Source organism: Cricetulus griseus, chromosome 7 (genome assembly GCF_003668045.3).
Source record: "Cricetulus griseus strain 17A/GY chromosome 7, alternate assembly CriGri-PICRH-1.0, whole genome shotgun sequence".
NCBI classification, from domain to species: domain Eukaryota; kingdom Metazoa; phylum Chordata; class Mammalia; order Rodentia; family Cricetidae; genus Cricetulus; species Cricetulus griseus.
In genome coordinates, this window is record NC_048600.1 from 74,847,647 (window position 1) to 74,873,567 (window position 25,921).

The 25,921-nt window shown below is 46.5% G+C and overlaps 2 protein-coding genes across 5 annotated transcripts in view; one reads left to right on the forward strand and one right to left on the reverse strand.

Annotated features, from left to right (window-relative positions):
- The window catches only part of Dhrs7b (dehydrogenase/reductase 7B), a 30,671-nt gene extending 26,394 nt beyond the window's left edge, over positions 1 to 4,277 (forward strand). For all 3 annotated transcript variants that reach the window (XM_027427268.2, XM_027427269.2, XM_027427270.2), the window contains 2 exons: positions 2,023 to 2,175; positions 3,839 to 4,277. In XM_027427268.2, the coding sequence (XP_027283069.1) occupies positions 2,023 to 2,175; positions 3,839 to 4,044 (359 nt within the window). In that variant the 3' untranslated portion in view covers positions 4,045 to 4,277. The remainder of the gene's footprint in view (positions 1 to 2,022; positions 2,176 to 3,838) is intronic.
- Positions 4,278 to 8,078: 3,801 nt separating this feature from the next.
- Positions 8,079 to 18,637, reverse strand: Tmem11 (transmembrane protein 11). 2 transcript variants are annotated; one of them, XM_027427272.2, is made up of 3 exons: positions 18,374 to 18,637; positions 15,253 to 15,538; positions 8,079 to 8,969 (listed from the first exon to the last, which is right to left on the reverse strand). In XM_027427272.2, the coding sequence occupies exons 2-3, from the start codon at positions 15,264 to 15,266 to the stop codon at positions 8,453 to 8,455; spliced, it is 531 nt and encodes a 176-aa protein (XP_027283073.1). In that variant the 5' UTR covers positions 15,267 to 15,538; positions 18,374 to 18,637; the 3' UTR covers positions 8,079 to 8,452. The 2 variants fall into 2 exon arrangements, with proteins under 2 accessions (XP_027283073.1, XP_027283072.1); XM_027427271.2 differs by lacking the exon at positions 15,253 to 15,538.
- Positions 18,638 to 25,921: the final 7,284 nt, after the last annotated feature.

Sequence of the window (25,921 nt, forward strand, 5' to 3'; positions counted from 1 at the left end):
GATCTCTGTGAGTTCGAGGCCAGCCTGGTCTCCAGAGCGAGTGCCAGGATGGGCTCCAAAGCTACACAGAAAAACCCTGTCTTGAAAAACCAAAAAAAAAAAAAAAAAAAAAAAAGCATTTTCTTTGTCCTAGTCCTGGACCTCAGTTCTGCCTTTTGGCTCCCCATGTGTGTCCTTGGACCTTCATTTAACTTCAGACCCTAAGCTTTCTACTGCCTCTTGAAGTCATCATCATACATGCCTACCAGTGCTGGCTCAAAGATGCAATGAGATGTGCTTTGTAATTTAAAAGCAGTGCAGCCTTAGTTTCTATGGGTATTTCTCTGTTGTCTCATCTTTGTTTTAATTCTGATAGCATTGAACAGTTACCTAAGGCTGCTCAGATGATTCTGCAGAAACACAAAAACAAAACACCATAATGAGGAATGATTAAACAATTTTAATAATGGGTAAACTGGAGTAGAGGTTTACAGAGTATGTAATGAATTATTATTCTCTACATTTTACTTTGACTTGTTCCCACCAGCTTTCTCTAATTGCCCACCTGACTCCAGCAGGTATACACAGTGGTCTGGATATTATATGGTTAATCAGATTGAGTCTGGCCAGCTTCCTAGGGAGGTGGGGTTAACCCAGGGAAGAACAGACTTCTTAGCATTGGAGTGAGAGAAATAGCCTTATCCCTGTGTGCTGTTAGACTTCTGAGAAGTTCACAGCAGGGCATACACACTGAAGAATGGCACTGTGTGTGCCCAGAGGAGGGACCAGCTTTAACTGGCAGCATTGTGGGCTTGGTGTGCACAGCATAGCTGAAAGCCCATGGCCTGGGAGCTCTGGAGTGTCCCAGCTATCAATGTGGACCCAGAATGAAGACCCAGAATGGTTGCTCTCCTCAGCCCTTGGGCTGCTTCCCAGAGTCTCAGTCCCTGTCTGCTCATCCAGGCCAGCACCTTTGCTCACACTGCCCTACTGCCTCCTAGTGCCCGCTGTGACTCCTTGCTTTGCCCTGGCACTATGTTTGGCTGATGGGAACCTATTTTTAAAAGTACTAAAGCATGTAGGACTTAAACTAGAGGAAACAGGTTTCCTGTGGAGATGCTGGTTTGTTTCCTAAGAGCCTCACTCAGGGTCTTCATATCCCTGAGCACCGGACCCCAGACTGGGGAGCTGCTGCTGGGGAGCAGAGGAGCCTGTCTCATAAGCAGAACAGACTTAGGTTCCTCCATATGGAAGCAGTCAGAAGTGCCCGAACCAAGCTTGAGTCTGCACAGTCCTCCATGAGGGAGGCTCCCTGGGGCTGTGCTCAGCAGCAAGAAAGACTAGAAACAACTTGTGAAGGCTCCTGCGGGATCCAATTCTGTCATGGGGACTCCCTCCCCCACAGGACTAGATGGACCCACTTGGCAGGGCTGAATATATTTATAGGTGCATGTGTATATATACAACACATAACACATCATATATACTATCTGTTTTCTGAACCATTTGAGGATGTTGAAGGCATGGCAGTACTCTATTCCTAAGAGCAAGGACAAAGTGCACTTGTCAGAGTCAGGATACGAACATTGCTGTAGTGCTGTAATCTTTTTTTTTTTTTAAAGATTATTTATTATGTATACAACATTCTGCTTCCATGTATATGTACACACCAGCAGAGGGCACCAGATCTCATAACGGATGGTTGTGAGCCACCATGTGGTTGCTGGGAATTGAACTCAGGACCTCTGGAAGAACAGTTAGTGCTCTTAACCTCTGAGCCATCTCTCCAGCCTGTGTTGTAATCTTTTTTTTTTTTTTTTTTTTTTTTTTGGTTTTTTGAGACAGGGTTTCTCTGTGGCTTTGGAGACTGTCCTGGAACTAGCTCTTGTAGACCAGGCTGGTCTCGAACTCACAGAGATCCGCCTGCCTCTGTCTCCCGAGTGCTGGGACTAAAGGCGTGCGCCACCACCGCCTGGCCCGTGTTGTAATCTTTTAAATGGAAAATCTACACCAGCTCCCTTCTGTCTCTGTCCACACCTACAGATGCAGCCTCCAAGCATGCAACCCAGGCATTTTTTGACTGTCTGCGTGCTGAGATGGAGCAGGATAACATTGAGGTGACTGTGATAAGCCCTGGCTACATCTATACCAATCTATCTGTAAATGCTGTCACTGCTGATGGCTCCAGATATGGAGGTAGGTCTGGTTTCTCCTTCATCACTAAAAGCTACAGATTGACCGTAACGCAGCACTCTGCTGGCCTAAGTGATTCTTGAGCCTGAGTGCTGGTCGAAGATGTGGACTGCTGTGTACCTGGCATTTCCCCACTGAGACCCCCTTGGCCTTTATCATCACAAATTCAGTTTGAGAACAAGATCCCCTATAGGTAGAGAATTGGAATAGAAAATCCTTCACCAAACTTCCTACTAACTGATCTACAGATCCCAAGGCCCAAGGAATATTATAACTAGGACTAAGTAAATTGAACTCAGGGCTAATGGAGGTATGAGGGTGGGGTTGAAAGAAGAAGGGGGCACTTGGCATGATCAGCTTCTGCCCAGGGTGTTGGAGAGATGGCTGGTTTCAGGGATAATGTTCAGGTGAGGCTGCATAGAGTGCAGCAGTATCAGTCTCCAACCTACTCAGCCAGAAGCACTGCTGAGCTGACCCACAGGTGCTGCTCATGGGTTGAGCAGCCTGACCCCTGCTTATACATATAGGAGTTGGCTTCCATCTTGGGTCAGCTGGTCCATGAGTGCTGGAAGTATTAGAGCCAGTCTCTTTTTCTGAGCGTGGAGCAGGCCTGTTACAGTTTGTGTGTCTGCTGCTGTTGCTGTTGCCCAGGTCCTGCAGGTCTTAAACACCCATCTGAGCAGGCCTGAACCAAGACCACCCCAGTCTGGGTGGTTGCTTTGCCACAAGCAAATCTCTTCACAGAAAGCCACTGTGGTAGGAGTCAGACAGCTGCAAACCTGTTTATCCTAGAAAATTCAGCTCAAACCGCTCTCAATTTCTCATTCTCTTGTGGTGAACACAGAGTAAGGACAGATTCCCGTGGGAGCTCAGGTTCTGGGTGGTGTTTGCTAATGGCCTCTTCTGTGTCTGCCGACTGGTTCTGCTCTGTTAGCAAGATGGATGAGTTACCAGCAAAGAAGGAACATCAGATGCTGTTACCCTACACCCTCCTAACTGTTCCAGCTGTTTGTCATCCAACCTTTGTGTGCCACTGGGAACTGGGACAGCTGTTTACTCCCAATTCAGCGCACGGGAGGTCAAGATGGTCTTTACCATCTCCTGCTGATGGGGGGTCAAGATGGTCTCTACCATCTCCTGCTGACAGCCTTGTGAACCAGACAGACAGAGTAGATGATATACCAAGATTCTCAGGCCAGTGAAATGGTTCATGACTTGCCACTACACCTGATAACCTCTCTCTTTTTAAGATTTATTTATTTATTATATGTGTATGATTGAGTGCTGTCTTCATGCATGCCAGAAGAGGGAATCAGATCCTATTACAGATGGTTGTGAGCCACCATGTGGTTGTTGGGAATTGAACTCAGGAAGAGCAATCCTTAGATGTGGGGTAGAATTCACTGAGACCTACCTATGCTGGCTTTTGATATCTGTCACAGACCACCAAGCAGGCATACTCACTAGTTAGCTGGTTCCACACTAACTGGTACACCCAGTCTGTCATCCTGTCTATATTATCTCTTTGTTCCTATTTACCTGCTTTGAACCATAAAACAGTTCCTCATTTTCTCAGTGTAATCATCTCCTTCCAGGAGGAACTCTGGGAAGCTGGCCTTATGGTGCTTCATTTATCCTCATATTCTTTTCCTTTTGTTTACTGTAGCGCTAGACAAGAACACAGCCCAGGGCAGAAGCCCTGCAGAGGTGGCCCAGGATGTCCTTGCTGCCGTGGGGAAAAAGAAAAAGGACGTGCTCTTAACTGACTTACTGCCATCCCTGGCCGTCTATCTCAGGATTCTGGCTCCTGGGATTTTCTTCAGAATTATGGCCTCTAGGGCCAAAAGAGAGCAGAAATCCAAGAACTCCTGATACTGCTCAGAGCTGCTAGCGTAGATCAGAGTGATCAGACAGTACCACACCTTCCTGGGCCAGAAGAGCTCTGCAAGGGATCCATGGCTGGGACATGCTAGAGGCTGTCATGCACTCTAAGGTGGACAGAAGCACTTCTGTTTTCCCTGGGGGTGGGTTAGCCCTTAAGTAAAATATGCAATTGTGCTGGGACTCTTAAAGATGTAAAATAAATGACTGAACTGTGGGTCAGAGTTCTCAGTAGAACCCCGAGTCCTCTGAGTCCTGGACTTGCCAGATCCTGGAAGTTCTGGAGGTTTGGGAACAAGGCATCCTAATAGCACCAACCCCAGATCTGGTTTGTTAATATTTATTTTTCAAGGCAGGGTTTCTCTGTGTAGCCCTGGCTGTTCTGGAATCCCTCTGTAGACCAGGCTGGACTCGAACTAGAGATCTGCCTGCCTCTGCCTCCCGAGTGCTGGGATTAAAGGCTTGTGCCACCAACACCTGGCTGTCTTTTATCTGTGTCCATTAATCTGTGTCTGTGTTCAATGCCAATACCATGCTGTTTTTGTTACTATGACTCTAATATAACTTGTCATTTATGGTGGTAACCTCCCACATTTACTCTTTTTGCTTAAGATTACTTTGGTTATCTAGGTTTTATTGTGCTTTCATGGTTGGTTTTTCTAGTTTTTAATAGTTTTAAGAATGGTTTTGAATTTCGGTGCAATTGCATTGAATCTGTAGGTATTTGGTATGGTAGCCAGTTTCCTTCCTTTTTTCCCTCCCAGACTGTATCTCAGTCTGGGCTCAAATTCTCAGTGGCCAAGGATGGCCTTTAATCCTCCTGACCCTCCCCTCACCATACCAATTTATGAAATGGTAAAGATCAGCCCCTTATAAACTGAGCTACACCCCTAACCTAAAATAGCCACTTTCACAAGAATGGAGGTCTTTTAATCTTCCAGTGTCCTCAATTTTTCTATTTCATTTTTTGTTTTTTTTGCTGGGATTAAAGGTATGCACCACCAGCATCCAGCCAGTTTCTTTCTCTAATGTTTTAATGTTTTCTTTGTAGAGGTCTATAACCTCATTCTGAGGGTGCTTCTCAGTTCTACTTTTCTGGTGGAGTCTTTAGAGTCATGTAGAAGCAAAATTTGCAAATAAGGATAGTTTCCCCCTTTCCTAGTTGTGTTTTACTTGGTTGTCTTGTTGAGATGTTATAGGTGTTTGCTCTGCAGGTATGTTTATACACCATGTACAATGCCTAATGCCTGTGAAGGCCAGAGAATACATCAGATTTTCTAGGACTGGAGTTACTGCGGGTTTTAAGCTGTCATGTGTGTGCTCGGAATGGAATTTGGATCCTCTGCAAGAGCAGCGAGTACCTTTAACCACTGAGCTATCTCTCCTGTGCCTTGTACAGAACTCTGATAGGTGATTAAAATGGCTGCAGATAAGCCTAGGGTCAGTTTTGGAGACTTTCAAATTCCCTGGGAGAAGAAGGAAGGTGAGTGGGTGATCAGACCTGTGTCTTATTTACCCTGGCTCACACCTCGTCCCAAATGGCCCAAGAACTGTGGGTGAAATGTGGATACAGATCATGGGAAGCCTCCCATCTTCCACAGATTCCATCCACCCTTCTGCCAGGGAGGTATCAGCACCAGCAGCAACTGTACTGGGGCTGCATGCAGCCTAGTTCCTGGTGGCAGAAAGCTATAAAGCACCCAGCATGTTCCTAGCAGCAGGGACACTCCCCTACATGGAAATGAGAACACCTTCTCTGACACTTGTTGGCTGGCACTTTGAGAAGGGTCACATCCAGCCACCATTCTTTCCTCTCCATTAAATAAAGTGGTAAGCCATAGCAACAGCACACTCAGTCACCAGAGGACAGAACATTAAACTAGTTTGGGAGGCACTGTGGTAGGCAGCTTGGAGCCGCTGAGCCCTCACCAAAGATTCAAGTAACCCACACATTCATGAACACTCTAGCCATGTCTTTCGCTTCCCATGCCAGATAATGACCTAAGCCCTAGGTCTGAGGGCAAGAGAAGCACTGGCAAGGTTCTGTTATGCACAGCTACTCCAGCCAACCTGAGTGCCCTCTTCCTACCTACTGTCACCCGGATGCAGTCCTAGCCTGCCTTCAACTCATGCTCTCGAGTGACCTTTATTCCTGACATTTTCAGTCCAGCACCTTAATGTGAGCATCTGCCACCACCTGAGGTTGCAGTGCTGTAGCTGTCTGACTTGCTGTTCTCTGTAGGCTCCTCCTAAAATCTCTTCTATCTAGGTAGGTGGTCAAAGTTCAGTCTCCATCTTGCTCTTTAAACCTTGTTGTGGTATCTGGCCACTGGTGCTTCTTCACCCAGCTGTAGCCCATTCTACAGGGCAAGTAACCAGGGTAAGTTCATGCCCCATGGGCTCAAGGGCAGATATTGAACCAGATGTGTAATGGGGGTGAGACACAAGTGGAAAGAGATTCCCCAGATCTGTTGGTTCATGTTTCCTGTTAACTGCCCCTTATAGCTCTTTGATCTTGAAAGTGGGTAAGTAGGTAGGCAGTTAAGACTAGATTGGTTTGTTAAATTCATCTCATGCCCTGAAAGGGTCACAGGTGGGTTTCCAACAGGAGGGCCCAAACCATGTGGCTTTCCTAATTTTAACAGAGAAAGCTATTGTGGAAGCATTGTGGCTATCACTAGAATGTGAGCTTCACAGGCTGCCCATCTCAGAGCCCAGCCCAGGCACACCCATTCCTACCCCACTGGCTAGGGGCCAAATTACCAAGATGGCATTTCAGAATCTGGGTTAGTCCACTCAACAAGAGTCACTTTGTTCAGTGCAGCTTGGGAAATAGGAAGGAGCTGTTTGTACCTGGTTTCTATTTTGGGCAAGGGCATCTGCTCAGCTGTAATGAGGTTCCCAAGCCCATAGTCACCCCCCCCTCCCCACTCCTCATGCAATCTGATGTGCAGAAAGAACATAGCCAAACCAGGTTGCTTGTTACAAAAACCCCTCTCATGCTGTGCTTGCCCACTGGGCTCAGAACCAGCCTTAGCCACTGAGGGCTGTCACCCTGCAAAGAGACCTGTTCATCTCGGATTGCTTGTGGCTCTTGAGCATCCCTCGGCCCACCACATGCCACATAATGCTGGTTGCAGAGCTAACATCATGTTATCACTGAGCACTCAAACTGAGCCATTAGTATTTCTACAGTACTTGGATATAGTCAAAGTCCCCCCGTCCGTGTCCTCCCCCGCCCCCAAAGTTTCTTACACAGTGTGGGCTTTTTAAAATCTTACCCAAACTCTGGATCTCTTCTATTACAAATACTCCAATCACCCCTGGAAGTTCTCTAAAACCTTTGCTCCCCTTACATCAAGGTTAGGACCCCTTCCTGATGATGGGCATCAGAATTTCCTATGGAGAAGATAGCTTGGTGATCACTAAAGACCACAGAAGCACCATGCCCCAGCCTTTGTGCAGATCATTTTCCACTTACTGAAAACCTTAGGAAAAAAGACACAAAGCTGGGTGTGGTGGCACATGCCTTTAATCCCAGCACTCAGGAGGCAGAGACAAAGGATCTCTGAGTTCCAGGCCCAGCTGGTCTAGACAGCAAGTTGTAGGACAGCAAGAAAGGCTGTCTCAAAACCAAAAAAACCTGTAAGACTCACCGCCCAAGGCAGAGGCACCTCCCACAACTTGGGCCCCTGGGTTGAACTCAGGGCTATGTAGGAACAGCAGAGATTTGTTTCCTGTGCTCTTTGGAAAAGGGCTTCTGGGCTTGCCGTGTCCCTAGGTGAACCAAAGGGAGACCAAGGCCACTTTATCCTACTATGTCTGGCAAACAACAGCCAACAGGCCATGACTGGACTAGACTAGCAGGCCAGAAGTCAGTCCTATTACATTGTGCATTCTCTTTGCAGAAGGTCAGCTCTAGTGCCACTCTGCTGCAACAAGTTGCAGAGGGGTGTCTGCAGCACTTGTCTGCCCCACATACAGCAGCAGCTGCAGGCACAGGCATAGAAAAAGAGGACAGAAGCTGAAATTCTCATAATTTTAATGGTCAATAGCTTCCGGTTGGCTTCTGAATGGTATAGTTAAACAATATACTTAAGACAACCCCACAGCAAGTTCATACCCCTCAGTAAGTAGCATTGGCTCCATCCATATTCCATTGCCCAGTCAGATTTCAACCTGGGACCTACTCCTGGGTTATGGAAAGAGACATCTTAGTGTAATGAGCTGAATAAACCCCTGGCATACCCATGATCTGTTATTTTTGTTTAAAAATAACAAGTATTAAACCAAACACTTTCCCAGGTGCTGTTGCCTCACGGAGAAAACCCAAGGTGTTGCTGTAGGGATCTGAGTCCTGTGGCCCTGTGGTTCTGCTTCACGTCCCACTCTCCTGCAGTCATACAGCGTAGAGCTCATAAACCTTCTTTACACAGTACACCAGGGCAGCCAGTGCTATTGTGTTGTGCAATCTCTTTCTGTGCAGGTCGTCCTTCCGAACCAGCACCACTGGTGTGGAGGAGGTGAGCGTGTGCAGAGGCAGGCGGGACAGTTTATAGGCATCATACTCCACCTGGTACTTGCAGCAAGGGTCAAACTGCCAGGAGATCCCATAGAGGGTACAGCAGGCCAGGCTCAGCACACCAGCGGGCAGGGAGATGTAGTGGGAGTAATCCAGGGGCAATGCCAATGGGGTGAAGAGACAGGCAGTGCCAGCCAACACGGCCGTCTTGTGCAGGCAATTGCCCACGGTGATCCAACGTGCTGTCTCATCTCCAATTCGGGTGGGCTCTATCACAATGTACTTGTACTGGGCTTCCAGCGCCTGCTCCAACTCATATTCAAACTGGTCCTGGGCATTCTCCCCACTGTAGATTTCATGCACTATGTAGCAGTCGGTGGCTGACAGGCTAACCCTTTAGTGGAGGGAAAAAGACAAGGAGGTTAGGTGTACAGTCTAGCTTATATGGATGTGTGGTATTTGGACAAGTGTTTGTCGCAGCTTCAAGGACATTCCACTTATACATTCATCTGCTTCAGAACCCAACCCAAGACACCATTTTTTCCCCCTGAAAGAAACAGTGAAACAAAAAAGGCCACAAAGGTGGCCCCACACTCAGCAAGCCTTTGATCCTAATACTTGGGAGGCAGAAGCAGGCAACTCTTTGAGTTCAAAGCCAGTCTGGTCAACATAGTAAATTCCAGACAGCTAGAGCTACAAAGTGAGACTTTGTCTTGAAAATACCCCCCAAATCAGACTGTACCTCCAGTACAGGGTGAGGGCCAGGGGTGGGGTGGGGGCATACCCAGACCAGCACCCCTTCATAAAAGACACTGGCTTTACCCCAAAACAGTGACTGTAATTAAACTGGGCTCAGGTAACACTTAATTAAATCAATGTCCCAAGTCAGCTGTGCACCAGGGAGAAAGCTATTCCCTGGGGTGGGACTAGAAGCCTCAGCATAGGAAATAGAGATGGCTCAGAGGCAGAGCTTGCCTAGTCTTCACAGGGCCCCTGGGCCCATCCTTAACACTACAAAAAAACCAAATAGAAGCCACATAACTGGGCAGTGGTGGAAAACACCTTTAATGCCAGCACTTGGGAGGCTGACACAGGTGGATCTCCGTGAGTTCAAGACCAGCCTGGTCTACAGAGCGAGTTCCAGTACAGCCAGAGATGTTGCACAGAGAAACCCTGTGTCCAAAAAAAAAAAAAAAAAAAAAAAAAAAAAAGTCACAGCATGGGACATGGCTAAAGCAGCCTGTCCACTGGCATGCCATGCTGCATGCTGCCTGAGACCTCCCAGGAAGCTGAAGATGCCAATTGGAAAGCAGTATTTCCCCAGCAAGATCTTCTGTGGGATTTCTCCATCTAGAGTACATTCCAAGGGAAGGAAGGTGAGCAGGATACCTGCAGTTTGTTCACAACAGGACACACTTATTTCCAGACAATTTTAACAAATAAGTAAGCTTGAGGAAGGGGTCATTCCAGCTCAAAGAGTTAAGACCAGACATGGTGGCACAAGCTTGCAATACCAGCACTCAGGGGCCTCAGTTAGGAGGATAGAGTTCTAGGCTATCGTGAGCTGCACAGGGAGACCTTGTCACAAAAATAACAAAGTCCCTATAACAAAGTAAGGGATTCTTTAAGCAGGTGTACTTCTGGCCAAGAGATTCCCTTTGTGATTGCATGGCCATAAGACAATAAAAACCAAAGTGCCAATTTACTTATTCACCCGTGAGACTCTAGGCAGAGCTATTCCAAATCATCTCGAGTCCTGCCCACTTCCAAAGTGGCAGAGAACCTGAGGCAAGCCCTCTCCCCTGTGGAACAACTCAAGGCAAAATGTAGGTTCAAGCTGGGATTGCAGTGCCCTTACAATGCCAGTCAACTTTAGTGTCCTGGCCTTCTCTACCCTGAGGCATGTGGCCATCCTCAACACAAGGGAAACAGTTTTCTCAGTAAGGCACATCCAGCATCTCCCACAGACTGTGCATCTTTAAAACCTATCACTAGGCAGATGACACTTATCTCTGCCTGGCCAGTCAGTCCCCAGCTCCTTCTGCAGGCCTAGCTGGCATGCAATCTATCCAGGCCTGGCTGAGAGAGTCTATCTCTTGCTATTTGTCAAGACAGATGAATGGGCATGTTCATGATTACAGACAGCCAGGGGAAGAGCCCTGAGTCAGTGGGTCATGATCCCTCACAGTCCCTCACTGCAGGAAGTTTTGTCAACATCACTGCCTACAACAGCTATAGACATAGGTATGCCCACCCAATACTCATACCCCAGCTCCTTCTGTAGACACACTCACCAAAGCCTCTTTCCACCCATTACAGACTTGTCCCAACTATATAGCATAAAACAAAAGCAAAGCAAGCCAACAGAGGAAGCAGTACCACACAAGGAGTCTCTCAAGTTCACAAGTAGGCAGCACCTACATACCCATGGGTAGGTACCACAGACACCAATTCTAAGGGGACAGCCGGTTAAGAAAAGTAGTTTGGGTTCTCCTTTGAGATGGTACATCTCTCTCTCTCTCTCTCTCTCTCTCTCTCTCTCTCTCTCTCTCTCTCTCTCTCTCTCTCTCAGATTTATTTATTTATTACATATACACTGTTCTACCTACATGCCAGAAGAGAAGCACCGGATTGAATTGTAGATGGTTGTGAGCCACCATGTGGTTGTTAGGAATTGAACTCAGGACCTCTGGTGCTCTTAACCTCTAAGCCCAAAACCTATTAATCTCTCCAGCCCAAAATGGTACATTCTTTAGAAAAGTCTATTTCCAGAAAGAAAATAGTAACACTCAAACCAAACATCCATGAAGCACAAGGCCCCTATGTTGAAGTGCATGGGATCAGACAAGATGCCAGGACCCTACTTTGTTATGTACTGGTAGGAGGAGTCCTGCATTCCATGACAGGTATGTGTTTTTTGTTTGTTTGTTTGAGATGGGGTTCCTCTGTGTAGCCCTAGCTGTTCTGGAACTCAGAGATCAGCCAGCTTCTGCCTTGAGTGGTGGAGTTAAAGACATGCACCACCTCCAGCTCCATCTTATTTTTTAAACAGGGTCTCTCACTGATCCTGGAGTTTGCCAATTGGCTAGACTGGCAGGCCAGTGAGAGCTCCACTTGTCTCTTCCCTCCCTGAGCACTGGGGTTATAGACACAGGCTGCCACGTCCAGCTTTCATTTAGGTGCTCCTCCTGCAAGCAGAGTGAATTTATCCATGGAACCATCTCCCCAGTCCCTGTAAGGTGTTATTTTAGTTACCTACCTGTTTATACAAAAGCACCTGCATATCTAGGAGACAAGGAGGTCTCAGAAATAGGAAGGAATTGAATGGCCCAGGGAAGGAAAGGGAGCCCCTTTTCACTAAGTGACCTTTGGTCCTACACCCAGTCCAACCTCTGGTACTTAATTAAGAATACCTCGTTATGTACTTTGATAACACTGGGTGAGGGGTCACTCTATCCTGAGCCTTCAGTGGAGCAGGTGGCAACCTTGTTCTAGCACATTAGGTCATGGGCCTGCCTGGGTTAACCAGCTTTGGGTAGCAGAGGAAATGCTGGCACTGCATGCAGCCAAAGGGCAGCCATAAGGAAAACTCTCAAGTCCATACATACTCTGCCCTCTCTGGGATACAGGTGCCCTGAGAATATCTGGCAGGCTGGGCAGAGGGCTCTGTAATCCCTGTCTCACCCCCACCCAAGGCCAAATCTCAAATGTCAATCTTCCCGAAGTTTAAAAACACCTGTTCAAGAGCTGATGAGACCAAAACCTGCCTGTTAAGTGAAAAAGAACTAAATCCGGCTGCCCACTACCCAGGCTGTGGATGGCACAGCATCCTGTAATGGGATGCAAGCAGCAGATTCCTCTCATGCTTCACTTAGGTACAGAACTAATAAGGTCTGTCATTCAGGCCTGTCTTCAATTGTCAACTATGAGTAAGGAAATGAGGCTTCATAAGAAAGATGCAAGGTGGTCTCTGCTTGAGGGAACTACATGGGGTAAGGCAAGTCCAGCTTTCTACTCAGAACGTTAAGTGTTAAATACAAGTTTTTTGTTTGTTTTTTTTTCCAAACATGGTATCCTTGGCTGATCTTGAACTCACAGGGATTGGCCTGCCTCTGCCTCCTGAGTCCTGGGATTAAAGGTGTAGGCCACCAGGCCCATTTGGCTCAAGCACAAGTTTTATTATTATCTGTGATAAAATATATAACAAAATTTAGCGCCTTGCTAAATACAGTCACACCATTATACAACTAATCTCCATAAAGTGTAAATCCAAAATCATACCCACTGAACCAGCCCTTGTACCCACTACTGTATTTTCTACGAATGAGCTCAACTATTCTGGGTAACACACATTCATGAAATCACATATTTGTCTTTTTGTGGCTTGGTCATTTCCCTTAAATGTTTTTTTTTTCTTGTTTTTCGAGACAGGGTTTTCTTGTGGCTTTAGAGGCTGTCCTGGAACTAGCTCTTGTAGACCAGGCTGGTCTCGAACTCACAGAGATCCACCTGCCTCTGCCTCCCGAGTGCTGGGATTAAAGGTGTGCACCACCACCGCCTGGCAGCACTATGCTTTTAAGAGGCATCATGTACCAATGGTATTTAATGTAATTTTAAAAAACCTCAAGAGCTATATGGGACATGTATCAACGGCTCTGTATACCAAAGATCAACAGCCATTTTCTTCCTATGATGGTCTAGTGGTTGGCCTTTACATTTTATTTTTGCTATGACTTTGTTTAAAAACAAAACAAGAAGCTGGGAGGTTGTGGTACACGTCTTTAATCCCAGAACTTGGGAGGCAGACAGATCTCAGTGAGTTCGAGGCTAGCCTGATTTACAGACCGAGTTCCAGGACAGCCAGAGATGTTACACAGAGAAACCCTGTCTCAAAAAAAGAAAAGAAAAAAAAAAAAGGTGGGGGGCAACCTGACCACTGACTGTATTTTCAAGCCCCAGATACCGTAAATGTCACAAGTTTTTCTCTTCCTGTCTCTCACTACATTCTTGGGAACCTGCCGCATTCAGAGAGTTAGATGGGAATGCCTTGATGGAGACATCCTCAATTTTTTTTAAAAACTAAGCAAAACAAAACAAAACAAAAAACCCCAAATGAATAGCAGTTGCTAGCTGAGTTCCCATATGAACCCTGCTGGTAAATCTGGGGGTCTAGAGAGACCCTCTCCCCACCAAATAGTACAGAGCTTACTAGAGTGAAACAGGGAACCAGAATTGTCCTCTTCTTAGCAGGACTGTAGGACGGAAGCCAGCACAACACAGCTAGGAGACCCTTAACTGCCACAATAGTACTACTGCCCTTCCAGAGCACAGCAGTTCCCAAAACCCACATGAGGTGGCTTACAACCACTTATAACTCCAGCTCCAGGAGATCCAATGGTTTCTTCTGGATGCCACAGGTGCCTACTCAAACACACCATTAAAACAAATCATGTCTGGCAGTGGTGGTGCATGCTTTTAATCCCAGCACTCCAATGGCCAGCTTGATCTACAGAGTGAGTTCTAGGATGGCCAGGACTTTACAGAGAAACCTTGCCTTGAAAACCAAACCAAAACCAAGCAACACCCCCCCAGACACACTCCTTAACAAATCTTGTGTTCTTACAAAGAGGGAAGGAGTAAAACACCTGTAGCTGTTTAAATGTAAATTAGTTACTGGATAAAGTAAAAACCTCAACCGTTCTGGCATAATAACACTTCAAGTGCTCATAGACTTAGGCAACCAATGGTAACCCCAGTGATCAGCAGGGATGCCGAAGACTCTACTGCATAGCCTTCATCTGAAGAACTGTGGGGAAAATTCAGTGGTTAGTGCCGTTCCCGGGGAATTCTGTGCCCATTAAAGTTGCTGTTGGCACCAGGACCTAAACACAGAGGCAGCAAGAAGGTTCCCTGTGTATGCTGGCTCATGAATCACACTTCCCACCCCACCCACAGCTCTTTCCACACTCAAGAAGCAAGCGATGGCCAACCCAAGCTAAGCAGAGCAGCTTCAGCCTTTCCTCCTCCCTGGACACTATCAACCCTACCTTTTTCAGATGTGGGATCCACTGAAATGAGCCTGTAGAACTGATCCACAGAAGCAGAGATCAAAGCAAGCGGAACCTAGACTGCTTGAGTAAAACCCAGGAAAATAGAAATACACCTCAAAGGATGGACCATGGCACACTTCCACATTCAGATCTGTGAGCAGAACATGTGGTGTATGTCCCAGGCCTGCTCACCTCATCCAGACCAGGAAGGAAAACTACCACATACCCGAGCCAACATGGGAACCTCTTGAAATAGCAAATGCCTCAAATCCCCGGAGTCCCAGCTCTAAAAGGGAAGGATCAGAGTAGAAAGGGGGGTCTATTACCCCAGAAATGTAAAACAGCCTGCCCACATGGCTGTTCAAATGGAGTAGGCACTAACTATACATTGGCCGCTGGGGCTTCATGACCCTGTATTCACAAATATGACACAGCTTTCCAAGAGGAGGTGGCAGGGAAGGATATGTGAAGGTAACCCCATAATAATTAGCTGCCTGACAACTGCACAGAATAGAGGAAGGAAGGAGGCTTGACTACCCCATGCTGTCCTGCATCATCATGAGACATAGACCAAGTATCTTACAGGATCATCAAAAAAAGGAATTCAGAGTACAGGGCTATACTCACATTCCAACAATCATGGAGATCTCAGGGATGCTCAGGGGCCCTGAGAGCAGCACCAAGTAGCCCAAGAAAGGATAGGCAGGGCTGTCTGAGAGCTGGTCCAGGCTGGCACACAGGTGGCAGAATACAGATACCTGCTCTGCTTTCCTAGATGGGTAAGTGTGCCTCACAGAGGCCAGTAGGACAAACGGCAATCTGCTGTGCTCGCTGTCAGTATGCTCAATTTTGGACAAGAATTCAGGTTACAGCTCAGAGTTTGATGTTCTTCATTACAAATACTGTTGTTTCCCTGGATTTAATGGGGTGGAGAGAAAAATCAACACATAAGCAGCTCTCAGTTTGCTCCTTTCCCCCTACAACTTCAGTCTACATCAGCACTGTCCCTAGCTACTGTGCTGATGAGGTTTTCTCCATGCTTCGCCATTAGCCCAAAGTGAGTACTGGGCATTGGAAACATGGTCTGTGATCTAAGAGCTAAGCTTTTCATTGTATTTAATTTTAACTTCAATGTAATCACCACATATAGCAGCAGCTACTGAACTGCTACAATAATTGTCATGCAGCTCTAGTACTAGCCAGTGTTTCTGGACTTAAGAAGCAGGCAGAGCAAGAACCAATGCACACTAAGTTGACAATCAGCATTACGCAAGGCAATAAATACAACATATGCTCCAGAGTATGCAGCCACTGCCAATATGATGTCTGTTCAAAGCAATGCCCACTCCAGCCCTTGCCACAAACTACCCTGCATCTCCATCAGTTTCAGCATAGGGCAGGCAGCAAGGTGTGAGCAACTCTGAAGTACTCTTAACATGAAGCTGAAATTTGAGTCAGTCCAAATGTGACATGGAACAAAGTCACTTAGGAGCCATAAACAGCTTACTTATGTCATGAGAGCCAATAATACACTCAGTCCTCATAATCTATGGTGCTGAGTATACAATTATTCTGACCTGCTCCACCCAGTCAGGCCACCAAGTGAGCTGGAATGGAGGTGTGCCCAGAAGTCAGCTTGCTAGTCAGGTGGGGTTGTTTCCATACACTGCTCAGAGTGGGAGGGCCTTAAGGAGATGGGATCCTGAGACTGAGTCCTTTGGCAAGGACTTTCCCACAAAGGCAAATAGAGGGGAAGCCTCCAGTCACTACATATTATCTAGGAGAGCAGATGGCAACTCTCAAATCACAAAATCTGACACCCCATTCCTGGTAGATACACAACATCTGCACACATGGGTAGAAACTGCAGTTCCTGACCAAAGGTCATAACCTGAACACCTACAGGCCCCATACAGATAACCTCAATTAGTTGTCAGGTGAGGAACTAAAGAGAAGCTGTTCTGAAGAGTGTCAACTACTATCTAGTTTTACCTCAAAATCTTTCTGCATTTCATTTAAATTCCCTTAAAAGCTGTTGAAGCTCAATCAAGGACTGACTGACAAACTATTTTTGACTAATATTAGTTTCAAGACAAAGGAAAAATAGTTCTCTGTATCTATTTTCTTAGGAAGGCTACAGTGTAAGGCTCTTGTCCCATGCCTGAGGCATCCATGTTTGGCCCTTTCAGTCTGTATCCAAGAATAAGCGTATCCTAGAGCACCCAGGCGGTGGAGACCCACGCCTGGCCCAGCACTTGGGAGGCAGAGGCAGGAGGATCTCTGTGGGTTTGAGACCAGCCTGGTCTATGAGAGCTAGTTCCAGGACAGCCTCCAAAGCCACAGAGAAACCTTGTCTCAGGGGGAAAAAAAGCAACAACAACAAAAAGAGTATCCTAGAGCTTGGTGACTCACACTTTTAATCCAGCACTTGGGAGGCAGAGGCAGAGGCAGAGGCAGAGGCAGAGGCAGGCTGATCTCTGTGAATTCAAGCAAAACTTCAACTAGAGTGAGTTCCAGGACAGCCAGCGCTACACAGTGAGACCCTGCCTCTAAAAAACAACAGGAGTAGTAAAAGTGTCTTTGTCCGACACTGGGTCTTCTAGGAAGGTTCTTTCCTGTTACTAAGGGGCTGAAATTAAAAGTCTGAAAGCATCCCTTAAGGTGTTAAGGACATGGAAAACAACAAAATAACCTCTTTTGATGTTCTTATCTAAGAAATAAGTGAAAGTTAGAAAAACTACTCTTTGCCATTGCTTTTCCATGGAACAGTAAATGCACAATAGATTATTTTGCCTAACTGAAATCAAGAATAAAACCAAGGCTATCACTACTGCCAAGCAGGAAGAATTGTGTGGGATGGGAAAGTTCTCTAAGCAAAAGCAAGGTACATGGGATGCATCAGACAAAAAAGAACAATGCAGATTAGTGAAGACAGAACTTTTATGTTTGACAGTACTCATCGGAAAAGAAAAAAAAAAAAAGCCCAACTTTCTTTTCTACTGACATCTACAGTAAAATGCAGAGGCCTTTGCAAAACGGACTGAGCAGCTTAATCCAGTAGTTCTACCGATATACACCCATCTCCCCAAACTTCTAACGACTGAACAGTTTCTAGTAACCTACTAGCTAATAACACTTCCCAGAAGGAAAAGCCTACAAAAGTTCAACATGAAACACGCCAACTACTCTCATCTTCGGAAATCACTGGAAGAAACAAACCCCTAGCGCCCCCAAACGCATTCTGTTGAAAAGGTCACTTTAAAGGACTTAGGGCAGAAGCGCTTGCAGCGAACCCTCTAAGAGTGGCGATGACTGCCGCTCAGAAGGCGTCCAAGCACAGGCTCTTGGAGGTGCGCCCGGCACGCTGCTGCTCTCAGCAAACGCCCCTAGAAGCACACCGCTCTACCCTCCTCCTCTTCCAAGAGTCCATCCACGCCACGTCCGGCGCCCAGGCCCAGACAGCCACGTGCGCGAGCCAGCGACCCAGGGCCCGCACGCCGCTCCGCAGGACAGCTTGGCGGCCCTCGCAGTCGCTCACCCCGGTTCACAGACCGCCTAGTGCGGGCCGCTACCCCTCCTAGTCGAGCTCCCGGCGCTCCTCGGCCGTCGCGCCGGCCCGCTCCTCCCACACCAGAGCCCCGAAGACTGGGCCCCGCGTGCGGCAGGACACGACCCCGAGTCGCGCGTGGCACAGAGGCTTCGCCGACTCTAAGGTCGGTGGCTGCCTGCAGTCGCGAGCCCAGCTCACCTCTCTCGGGAGCCACCGCCGCCCGGACCCAGACGCCTCCTTCCCCACGCGGCCATCTTGGAGACTCTCGGCTCGTCGGGGGCTGGCGCCGAAGCGGCTCGGGGTGCGCGCGGGCCGAAGGGAAACGTAGTCCGGTGAGCCGTTCGTACGCAGTGGGAGGTTGCGAGCGGACTACAACGCCCACAATGCCGCACACCGGAAGCCTGCTGTAAACTGCCGCGCGCAAGAGGGCAAAAGGTGGGCTCCGCCTGAGGAAAGAGTCTCCGAGTCGCTGTGTGCGAGTTGCTGCGCCCACCGCCTGGACGTCCTTGGGCGCCCAGAGCGAATGGCTGAAGGAGAGCGGAATGAAAGCGCCTACCACTCCCAGAGCGCTTCGCGCGGCGACCCCGCCCTCAGGGCCTGAGAAGCCCAACCCTTGGCTTCAGCCCTCTTGCCCTTCACTGTGGCCTCGGCCGCTGGGGGCCTGCGTTTCAACTGTCCCACACTTTACAATGACTTGAGCAGCTTAACCTCCTCCGTTTCTCTCTTCTTATCTGCAGTCTAGAACTCGTGCTCCCCCAGTTTGAAGGTTACCTCTGCTTCCGCAGTGTCAACTGCCCCTCTCTCCTGACCAGAGCTTGCCAGCCTGGCAAATTCAGAGATTTTGAGGGTCTGTAGATGTGCTTGACCCAAAATGCCTTTTCCTCCCAGCCAGTTTTTATGCTTCAAGACCTCGGGTCTGTGTGGTTTCTAGGAAGTTCCTGGTTTTCAAATTGAATGCTGCAACCCTGCCTCCAAGTGCCAAACTGTAGCACAGTGCAAGTGTGGCAGAAAATTAGGAACGTGTAGCAAAAGATATCAAGAATAAGGTATGAGGGACTGCAGAGACGGTTCAACAGTTAGGGTACTGACAACTCTTCCAGGAGACTCAGGATCCATTCCTGGCACATGGCAGCTAACAATAGTCTGTTAATCCAGTAATATCCAAGGCCCTCTTGTGGCCTCATGAGCACTGCACACACGAGGTACACAAATACACAGGTAAAGCACCCAGACGCATTAGAAAAAGAAAAAAGACAAAAAGAATAAGGTATGAAAAAGCCAGTTGATAATTGCCTGGAAACCCTTCCCCGCCTGGGCTACTCAAACAAACTTGGCCTAGAGAAGGCAGGTGGTATGGAAATGGCCTATAAAGGGTTCATGAGATTATGGCTAAGGACTTGAGTTTATGAGTCTTAACCAGATCACTAGCCTATTCCCAAGCTCCTGAGTATCTTTGTAAATTTTTTAATGAATTGCTTCTATTATCTCGGATACAATTCTTTGTCCTGAGATACAAGAACCTAGAAACCTAAGTAGGTGACCCTGTGACTCATCCAGGAGGTAAATCTGTGCTATTTTTTATTTCCCATTTTCCCCTTCCTTATTTATACTATCTTTCACTTTCCCAGGAGCATTTCAAAGTGGTAGGAAAGCCCTCAGCTCTCGAGAAACCCTGATAATAGTGCAGGGGCATGCTCCCTTTCCCAGCATCCTTCAGTTTTCTATGGTTTTGCCACCTATGGTGATCTATACTCATGGCCCAGGGAAGCCTGGACCCTTCTCTGCCCTATTGTGACATGAGCAGAAAAAAAAAAGTTATGCATTGACCAGGGGCTCCCAAGCTTACATTTAACCTGGGAGGCTGAGTGGCAGCTGGTCAGGAGGGTCTGCCCTTTACTAGGATGCCTGTGAGGTTCTAGTGTTCCAGTATCAAGTTCCTGTCTTTTTGTTTCCTGTTGCTGTGATAAAAATACCCTGACACAAGCCACTTAAGGGAGAAGCAGGCTTATTTGGCTCACACTTCAGGATACTGTTTGTGGTGGTTTTAATGAGAATGGTCCCATGGGCTCATATATTTGAATGTTTGATTCCCAGTTGTACTGTTTAGGAAGAGTTAGGAGGTGTGGCCTTATTGTAGGAGGTGTGTCACTAGGAGTTGGCTTTGAGGTTTCAAAAGCGCAGGCCTGTCGGGGCCTGAATATAATATTTCAGAAATAGGCCTCAGCTCAATTCCAGGAGCTCAGATCTCCTATTGTCTTTTAGACGTCGGCTGGTTACTTCTGGATGGCCTGGCCACAGTGGAGAATGGCTTTTGTTTGCATAGGTCCTGGGCAAGCCTATGCCCATCCTGAAGGCTACGTGCAGTTCTAGAAGCATCTTGAGGATTAAAGGAAATATTTGTTATCAGCTCTATACATGACAACAGATGCCAGTACCCCCGCTTTTGGAAAGTTATTTAAGACAATGCCGAAATAAACTGGAGACTCAGAAGGTCTCCAGTATGGACTGAGAGCCCTTCTGAGATAACAAAATGTCTCTGTCTGTCCTTAAAGCCATTGGGTAGCTAGGACTTCCTTCCTCCACACTCCCCCACTCAGGGTCGGACCCAGGACTATTCGGCTGGCTCTGATTGCAGCCCCAAAGACATCAGCCCAGAATAGATGGTCTCTGTAGCATGGGACTGATGCAGGCCAGACCCCAGCACAGGCCAGGTGCAGTCTCTTTCTCTGTCTGGTAGTTGTCTCAACACACAAGATCTCAGCGCAGCTTCAGTGCCTGTCTGCCTGCCTGCTGCCATCCATGCTCAGCACCATGATGGTCATGGACTCACCCTCTGAAACTGTAAACAAGCCTCTAATTAAATGCTTTCTAAGTTGCCTTGGTCGTGGTGTCTCTTCACAGCAACAGAACAGTAACTAAGACACCATCCATCATGGCAGGGAAGCCATAACAATAGGAGCTTGACTACATCCACAGAATAATGTATTAATATATGCTGTACCCAATTCTTTCTCTGCTTGTGTATAGTCCAGGATCTCTTGTCACCAGTAGTGAATAGGACTTCCCATCTTAGTTAACTAAGATAATACCCCATAGACAGGCCCACAGTCCACCCTAATCTATCTAGGCAACCCTTCACTCAGACTCCCTTTCCAGGTGACTCCAGTTTGTGTAAAGTTGACAACACAAACTGACAACTCCACCTTCTATAAATTTGACACATTAACACATCTCTCTTTTTAAATTTTTTAAATTTATTTTTATTTTATGTGCATTGGTGTTTTTTGCCTGCATGTATGTCTCTGTGAGCGTGTCATATTTTGGAGTTACAGACAGTTGTTAGCTGCCATGTGGGTGCTGGGAATTGAACTTCGGTCCTCTGAAAGAGCAGTCAGTGTTCTTAACCAGTGGGCCATCTCTCCAGCTCCCTACAAACTCATCTCTTTAAGCCATAACCTTAAGCTTTCACTCCTTCCCAAAGTCTCGTGGTTAGCTCATAATGTAAAATCCAGCTTTAAAATCTTAACACTTAGCTGGGTGGTGGTAGTGCACTTGAGAGGCAGAGGCAGGCAGATCTCCATGAGTTTGAGGCCAGCCTGACAGAGTGAGTACCAGGAGAGTCTCCAAAGCTACACAATGAAACCCTGTCTCTCAAAAACAAGCAGGGTGTTGGTGGCGCATGCCTTTTATCCCAGCATTTGGAGGCAGAGGCAGGCAGATCTCTGTGAGTTCCAGGTCAGCCTGGTCTCCAGATCGAGTGCCAGGATAGGCTCCAAAGCTACACAGAGAAGTCCTATCTTGAAAAACCAAAACCAAAAACAAAAAAAATCTCAACACTTTAAAAGTTCTAAGTCTTAACTCCAATAACAGCAATAAAACTTCCATCATATACTGGTACAGAATAAACATTCCCATTTCAGAATGGAAGGATCAGGGCATAATAAGGAATGATTAAAACAAAACAGAAATCCAGGAGAGCAAACGCCATGTCCTGAAGCTCCATGTCTAGCATCTGGGACTTGTGATAAAATTGGCTATGGTCTGAAAAGCTTGGGCAGATCCACTTTTCAAGCCCTGCTACTTGTATCTCACATAGCTTAATTTTCAGGCCAGCTGTACTCCACATCTGTAGGCATTCTTGGCAGATGTCCCATGGTCCTGGCAACTCCAAAATCCTAGGGTTTCCAATGCAGCTTAAGTTTTCGACTTCATAACTTCACACAGTGGCCACTCAGGGACTCTAACCCTGCCACACAGTAACTGGCCTCAACGGCCCTTCATGACCTCCTTAACCTTTGCCTTCAAAACCAGTACTACATGTATAGTATTGTCAAGTTATGCTGCCAGCTTGAGATCTATCCCAGCCTTCTTGAACCACAATTGTATCCACTTCTGTGTGCTGACCCTGAAGAAACAATATTCTGTTTACTCAGTGAAGAGTGCTAGGTTTCTCTTTAACGATTCCATTCAGTCTCTTTAACAGTTATAACTGTTTTGTTGTCTGCCCTCTTCTCCTTTGAAACTTTAAGGTTACATACATACTTTTCGTCTGTCAAAGAAATCAATCCATTATCTCTAAATTTAGCTTCACTCAAGTTCTTAGGACATGAAGCCGGATTCTTGGCCACTGACACAGGGCCTGACACAGTCCTTGCTTCCCCTTGAAATCCCATGAGCAAGGCCTCCTCGGTTGTGTTTCAGCATGACTATGTTCCTGGCTCCCACCAGAATGACCCATCAATCTCTACAGCTTCCAAATGGGTTTTCTAGCCTAAAGTTCCAACTTCTTCTACACCTGTCCTATACAACAGTCCCCAAAGCCTAAAAGTCACATGTTCAAGTTTATCATAGCAGCATCTCCACTTCTGGTACCAATTTCTGTCTTAGTTCTTCTATTCCTTGATGCTGTGATACCCTGATAGAAGCACTTATTTGATTCACAATTCCAGGTTATAGTCTATCATGGCAGGAATTTGCCAAGTCACAGTGGAAGGAGTTTGAGAGAACTGATCACATGACACCCATAATCAAGAAGCAGACAGAAATTAATGCATACTTCTGCTCCGTTCCCTTCCCACATTTGTACAATCCAGACTCCTATGCAGGCAACACTGTCACCCACAATGAGTAGGCCTTCCTACCTGTGATGGCTAGTCTTATGTCAACTTGACACAGGTTAGAGTCATCTGAAAGGAAAGAACCTCAACTGAGAAAATGCCTCCATATGATACTGCTGTAGGGCATTTTTTGAAATTCAGTCATTTATTAATTTCTCACAAAATCATTTATTTCCTGCCACTTAAAAGTATACAATAGAGAGATTTACAGTGTTAAGAGAGTGCACAAAGAATTGCAAGAATATTTGAAACAAAAATTTCAAATTCCAAGGGCCAGGTTTCCCCCTAACCTCATTATGTGTAAGCAAAACAGGTGCATAAAAGAAAAACATGGAATTAAGAAAAAAGCAAACAAAATGGAAAACTGATGCAGGTTTAGTGCAATTGCAGTCACTTATATATTTCCTTGCTCTTCTTTTTTACTTTGCTTTCCTTGTGATTATCTCTTTTTACATCTCCTTCATTGGTAGGACATTTTCTTTTCTTTTTTTTTAAAGATTTTATTTATTTATTATGTATACAACATTCTGCTTCCATGTATATCTGCACACCAGAAGAGGACACCAGGTCTCATAACAAATGGTTGTGAGCCACCATGTGGTTGCTGGGAATTGAACTCAGGATCTCTAGAAGAGCAGTCAGTGCTCTTAACCTCTGAGCCATCTCTCCAGCCTGCATTTTCTTTTTTTTTTAAATTTATTTATTATATATACAGTATTCTGTCTGCATGTGTCTCTTCATGCCAGAAGAGGGCACAAGATCCCATAATAGATGGTTGTGAGCCACCATGTGGATGCTGGGAATTGAACTCAGGACCTCTGGAAGAGCAATCAGTGCTCTTAACCTCTGAGCCATCTCTCCAGCCCCCATAGGGCATTTTCTTAATTAGTGATTGATGGTGGGAGGGCCCATCCCATTGTGGGCGCTGCTATTCCTGAGCTGGTGGTCCTGGGTTCTATAAGAATATAGGCTGTGCCAGGCGGTGGTGACACATGCCTTTAATCCCAGCACTAGGGAGGCAGATGTAGGTGGATCTCTGTGAGTTCAAGACCAGCCTGATCTACAAGAGCTAGTTCCAGGACAGTCTCCAAACCCACAGAGAAACCCTGTCTCAAAAAACAAAACAAAACAAAAAAGACCAACAAAAACAAACCAAAATAAAACCAACCAACCAAAGAATATAGGCTGAGCAAGCCATGTGGAGCAAGCCAGTAAGCAGCACCCCTTCATGGCCTCTGTAACAGCTCTTGCCTCCAGGTTCCTGCCATGTTTGAGTTCCTACCCTGACTTCCTTCAATGATAGACCATGATGTAGAAGTGTAAGCCAATAAATATGTTCCTCCTCTTGTTTTTGATCATAGAATTTCATCATAGCAATATTAACCCCAAAACATCATCCGTCACATGTTCATAGGCCAAACTAGGGAATCCCTCATTAGGACTCCATTTCCAGGTGGGTGGTGGGGGCTCACACCTTTAATCCTAGCACTCAAGAGACAGAGGCAGGACGATCTCCGTGAGTTCTGTCTAGGTCAGCCTGGTCTACTGACCAAGTTGCAGGACAGTCCATTTTCAGATGATTGTAGGTTGTGTCAAGTTGACAAAAACTATCATAGCCCCCACTGGGAAATGATCCAGTGCTGGCACAGAACTGACGCTGATCATACGGGCAATCAGATATGTATGGCATGGCCACAATGGTGCTATTAATAACAACAATGCACATGTGACGGCTCCAGGTTCTGCCATCCATGACATTTCTGTGATGTGCCCATTTATTGGTCCACTTCTCTTCTTCATCCCTTTTACCCTTCTATCGTCCTAGATGACTCAGGAGTAAAGGGAAGGGCAGCTATGGCGCATTGCAAGTGCTGACTGTTTCCTGCATGGTCCAACACCTGTTGGCTTCATATGCTGACCCAGCCAGACTATTTCTGGCTGACTATGCTCCTTCTTTTCTAACACTATGATTTGTTTACTCCTGCTTTATTATACTGTAAGTGCTAACTCCTCCCTGTCTAATTACAGTAGGCAGTGCTACCCAGGGGGTATGCAGATAATGCCCCAGCTAACAAGACAGGCCTTGAGAATCAGATCTGAAGGAAAAAAAAAATCCCAGCCATTTGGACTTTTAACCTGAATAATGATTTAAAACAAAAAAGTAAGTGCTACTCATGCAAACATGTCTCTTTTCTGAACTTAGCAGCTTAATAATTCAGGATCTATCTATCTATCTATCTATCTATCTATCTATCTATCTATCTATCTATCTATCTATCTATCCATCCATCCATCCATCCATCCATCCATCCATCCATCTATCTATCTATCCATCTATCTAAGGAGCTTCTTAGGAAAGCAATTTTATTCCACTGAGATAAAACTAGCCTATAGATGCTCATAGCAGGGAACAACATTCTAATTTTAGGGACTGAGTCCCGGAAAAGTGACAATGTAGGCAATTGGTTTAAAGGCCATTTGGGTAAAGAGTAATCCCAGAAGCATTTGGGATACAAACTAGTGCTTCTGATTTTCCTGTGACTAGTCTCAGACACACCAGCAGATGCTTAGGGGTCAGAAGACAGGATGGTTGATTGCTGATTGGGGCTGGAGACATAGCTCTGTGGTT